General features: G+C 57.4%; 1 protein-coding gene across 1 annotated transcript; it reads right to left on the bottom strand.

The window, feature by feature from the left end:
• Window positions 1–895: 895 nt before the first annotated feature.
• On the bottom strand, window positions 896–3,589 carry KCNA5 (potassium voltage-gated channel subfamily A member 5). Its single transcript, XM_055315514.1, has one exon. It carries the CDS (start codon window positions 3,464–3,466, stop codon window positions 1,676–1,678), a length of 1,791 nt encoding a protein of 596 aa, XP_055171489.1. The 5' UTR covers window positions 3,467–3,589; the 3' UTR covers window positions 896–1,675.
• Window positions 3,590–5,116: the final 1,527 nt, after the last annotated feature.

Below are 5,116 nucleotides of genomic sequence, written 5' to 3'. Positions count from 1 at the left end.
CAAGCTCCCTGTTGTTGTGGGGGAGGTGTGATTGTGGCCCACCCTGGTGTGGATGTAAGACAACGGGTCTTTAGATTATTTAGCAGCAAAAGCAAGAGAAGGAATCTGGAGCCCCCTGGAAGGTAGTTAATCCCAGAGAGAAATTGCAGCCAGTGTTATACCTACTATGAACCACCCACCCAGTGAACAGAAAACCAAGAGTTTCTTTCTGAGTTGGGGATTGCTCAGCACAAGGCCACAATCTGTAGAAACCAGCCTCTAAAGTGGCCAGGCAAATCCTTCCGTTTGGCTTCTTTCTGCCTCTGTCCACCCGAAAGGCTCTGCATTCTCTGTCACACCACGGTTGAGGGGGAGAGTTTAACATAGAGCAATCTTCCCTCCTTTCCTCTTCTGTGACTTTCACACCAGGACTGCACTTCTGTGAATAGGCTTTATGTCTGTGAGAATCAGGCTTGTTTCACAGAGCTGTTGAGAGCCCTGTGAAGCAGGGCTTAAAGCCTGCAGACAAAGCAGAACTCCGAACTGCAGCCCCAAGAGATGGCTGTGGGGCTGCGGGGGGGTCTGATCTTCCTTTGCCTTTTAGCTGCATACACACACACACACACACACACACACACACACGCACACGCACGTGCTGACTGTTGCATCTGATAGCACAGCATCAGGCAGTATGTCAGGAACAGCCTGAGACAAACAGAATTTGCTCCTCTGTGATGCACAGAGGGGGCCCAACAAAAAGAAGCTGACCATCAAATCATTACTTTTCCAAGTAATCCACCCCAGTCAAGGTGGTGTTTGCTCTGACTTCAAAAGCAGAAAGAGCAAGTGATAGACTCCTTTTAAAAACTTCAAAAAACAACAACAACAAAAAAACAACTAACACTCGCCTCAGCCACATACATTTTATTTCCTGGGATAGAAATAAAGAGAATGAATTATCAAAAGTCTTTCTTCAACATCATTAAAATGCTTTTCAAAGAAAATTACAAGAATTGTTTAAGGCGCACAGAGAAGGTCAGTCTTGCCTTTCTTCCAGAACATTCCTTGCCCTAGACGCAAAACACGGATACCAGATCCCAGAAAACAGAGAGGCTTACAGACAACAGGAACCAGGACAGCCATAACCAGGGTCTCTGGCTCTAATAGAATTATCACAGAAAAACATCACAATAACTCTCTCTTCCATAAATACAGCATTTCTGGAAAATGTATCCAAAATATCTCCATCTGAACTACAGTACAAAAATCCACTCACCAGCCATAAAAATAATATTTTCCCCTATACACAAATAAAATCATATGTAAAGCAAATTTGGAACACATGGAGGGGGTTACAAAATCCCTTGGGATCTTGGCTATTTAAAGTCATTTTTTGTTTGGGTTATCCCTCTGCTGGGTATAGGGAACTGGCTACAAATACATCCATTTCGTAGTGCTCACCATTTCAACAGCTCCTGCGTCATGGAATGTGGTACTTTTTAAAAATAGGCGACCCTTGGTGTCATGGAAAGAAGAGGAAAAATGGGGGATCAAGGGAGGGAGGGAAGGAGAGAAGTCTAAAGAGGGACAGACTTCAAGGTGGGCTTGAAATACTCCGTGGTCTAAAGTCAGTACCCCGGCTCAGGAGGTCTCTGCTATCCCCACCCCACTACCACCACTCTGCCGGGGCTCCCCCTTACAAATCCGTTTCCCGACTCGTGTCCAGGCAGAGGGCATAGAGGGATCTCCGCAAGTCCACATTGCTTTTGGCCTTGAGGTTACACTTCTCCAGGGGGCAGCTGCCCCTTCGGGCTCCGTCTGCATTCTCCAGGGACACTCCAGCCTTGCACAGGGACCCCTTGCTCCAGCTGGTCTTCCGAGGGCCTCCGCTGTCCAGCCCTGTCCCCTGGCTCTGGCTGCCCTGCTCTTCCTTCAGAGCGGCCTGCTCCTCGTGGTCCGTCTCCCGGTGGTAGAAGTAGTTGAAGTTGGAGACAATGACGGGCACAGGCAGGGCGATGGTGAGGACCCCGGCGATGGCACACAGCGAGCCCACGATCTTGCCCCCCACAGTGACAGGCCTCATGTCCCCATAGCCTACCGTGGTCATTGTGACGACTGCCCACCAGAAGGCATCCGGGATGCTGGAAAAGTGGGTCTCCTGGTTGTCAGCCTCTGCGAAGTAGACGGCACTGGAGAAGAGGATGACTCCGATGAAGAGGAAGAAGATGAGCAGGCCCAGCTCCCTCATGGAGGCCTGCAAGGTCTTGCCCAGGATCTGCAGCCCCTTGGAGTGGCGGGAGAGCTTGAAGATGCGGAACACCCGGACCAGGCGGATCACTCTGAGGATGGCCAGGGACATGGCCTGCTGCCCGTTCTGGCCACCCCCTCCCCCGCCTGGCTGTTGCTCAGCCAGCTCGGTGCCCAGGGTGATGAAGTAGGGGAAGATGGCCACCACGTCGATGATGTTCATGATGTTCCGGGAGAACTCCGCTTTGCTGGGGCAGGCGAAGAAGCGCACAAGCAGCTCGAAGGTGAACCAGATGACGCACGTGGTCTCCACGATGAAGAAGGGGTCAGCCAGGGTCCGCGGCAGGAGAGGTGCCACCGTGGGGCCAGAGGGGGGCGCCAGGGCCGCGCTGCCGTTGGTGCCCCGGGCGGGCCCAGGAGGGTGGGGGGGCCCCGGGGGATGGCGCAGCAGCTCGCGCTCGTCCCTGAACTCGGGCAAGGTCTCCAAGCAGAAGGTGATGATGGAGATGAGAATGACCAAGACCGAGACGATCGCGATGGCCCTGGCGGACCCGGAGCTCTCTGGGTACTCGAAGATAAGCCACACCTGGCGCTGGAACTCGTTGCGGGGCAGGGGCTTCTCCTCCTCCTTGAGGAAGCCCTCGTCCTCGCGGAAGCGCTCCAGGGCCTCGTCCCCCAGCTGGTAGAAGCGGATCTCATCTGCGAACACGTCGAGCGAGACGTTGACCGGCCTGCGCAGGCGGCCCCCGGACTGGTAGTAGTAGAGGATGCCGTCGAAGCTGGGCCGGTTGCGGTCGAAGAAGTACTCGTTCCTCAGGGGGTCGAAGTAGCGCAGGCGCTTGGCCGGGTCCCCCAGGAGGGTGTCGGGGAACTGCGCCAGGGTGCCCAGCTGCGTCTCGAAGCGCAGCCCGGAGATGTTGATGAGGACGCGCTGGTGGTGAAAGGACCCCGAGCCCGGCACCTGGTCCTCCGCCAGGCCCAGGGCGGGGTCGCCGTCTCCCTCCTCGTCCTCCGGGGGCAGCCGTCGAGGCAGCGCCGGCGGGGGCCGCCCTCCGGGGTCCGCTCCCCTCGGCGGGCCGCGCTCCCTGGGCTCCCGCTCTTTGGGGCCGTCGCCGCGCCCAGCCGTCGGGGGGCACTGCAGCTCCCCCGCTACGGCCTGGCCACAGCCTGCCCGGGCCTCACCTCCTCCCCTGACGGTCATGGCCCCGCCGTTCTCCAGGGGCACCAGGGCGATCTCCATGGCCAGGGGGCAGGGGGCATGCTGCGCCCCCACCGCCGGCGTCCGAGCCCCGGCTCGCGCCCGGCCGGGCGCCCTGCGTCGCTGAGGCTCCTCTCCAGCCGTCGGCCGGCCTCCCTGCGGGGCGGGCTGGGGCTGCTGGCGCGATCCCCTGGCTCGGCCCTGACGTCAAGAAGCTGCTGCCCTGCTCGCTGCCTCGCTCTCCGTTCCGGCAGCCCGTTACCAGGCAGCCAAAAGCCTCCTTCCAGCAGATGCAACCTTCAGCCGCCCCTCTCTGGCTGCGGGGCGGCGCTCGGCCTCCACCCAGCGCGGCTCTCCCGCCTCTTCCCTACCCCCGCCCCGTCCCCTCCCCTCCTCCTTCCCCCGCTTCCCCTCCTGGGTCTCCAGCAGCGGGTGGCTCCCCGGAGGGCACGGCTGGGGCCTGGGGCGACTGGGGGGGGGGTGGCGGAGAAGGGAGCAGCCTGGAGGTGGGGGGAGGGAGGAGGGGGGGAGTGAGAGGCTGAAGGAACAGGTTGTACCGACAGCGCCCAAACTCCCAGGGCAACCAGATGAGAATAGCTGTGGATTTCAGTTCACCTGGGAACCCGCTGAACGCCAAGTGGACTCCAGGGGAAATGAACTGCCTTGGGTTGGACGGATGAGACATGAAATAACAGCCCTTTTACAATCCTCCTTTGGAGGAGTAACTAACCATTCCATCTTCTTGGGGAAGAATTATGGACAAGAAGAGGCTGGGCAGAGCTATGGGCCCTGGGGATCTATAGATCTAGAGATACCTAGGGCTGGAGATACCTCCACACCAAGGTGTAGTAGCCTCTCTCTTCCCACCCAAAGGTAACCGGCTGAGAGCTGGCAGTGGCCCCCTGCCATAGCCCTGGGACAGCCCTGATTCGCAGTCCAGAAAGTCACGGCCCGTGGGACAAATTCACTGTCTGGTCTCCTATTCCTGAGGACATACAACTCCTCACTCTGCATAAATCCGGTTTGCAAAATCCAGTAAGAGAGAAAGAGAGGAAGAGAGCTGTTCTTCTCCGGTGAAGTTTGGAGCTGGCAACCACAGCTTTGTGTGTGTGTGTGTGGGGGGGGGTGGTTATGTAGGGGGCAGGAGTGGGGCCCTGGAGGCTGTGGAATCCCAGGGTTGGAGGCCTCCAAGGAGCAGGATAAGAAGCAATACTTACTTTGTTCCTATGATGTACCAGGTGCATTGTCGGCTCTTTACAATGACTGACTGGTGTATTCCTATAGCAATGTGCTCTCTCAGTGCTCTTACTACCTCCACTTTATAGGTGAGGAAAATGAGACACAGAGGATGAACTACATTGCTCATGGGCATATAGGTGGAAAGTGGTGAGGCTGGGATTCAATCCCAAGCCAGCGGACTTTGAGCCCTTGCTCCCTCCACTCCACTCCTCTGTAGAAACGTGTAACCCCTCCTCCAGGTACAAGTGCGCCCTCCTCCCAGCCTCTGGCCCCAGAGCTCCCGTTTTCTCCTGCAGGAGGCAGGAGGATGGCTGAGGCCACAGCTGTCTTTTGGGGTCCAGAAATGGGCCATCTGCCTCCAGCCCCTGTGTGATTTTAGCGGGTATCTGTGGCCAAAGGAAATATCTTGCAAGGCGTATCGGCCAGTTCCAGACAGACTCTCCAGGTATTTGT

Source organism: Nyctereutes procyonoides, unplaced genomic scaffold (genome assembly GCF_905146905.1).
Source record: "Nyctereutes procyonoides isolate TBG_1078 unplaced genomic scaffold, NYPRO_anot_genome, whole genome shotgun sequence".
Lineage (NCBI taxonomy): Eukaryota > Metazoa > Chordata > Mammalia > Carnivora > Canidae > Nyctereutes > Nyctereutes procyonoides.
Note: the sequence above shows the minus strand (reverse complement) of the source record. Positions and strands in the feature narration are given on the sequence as shown.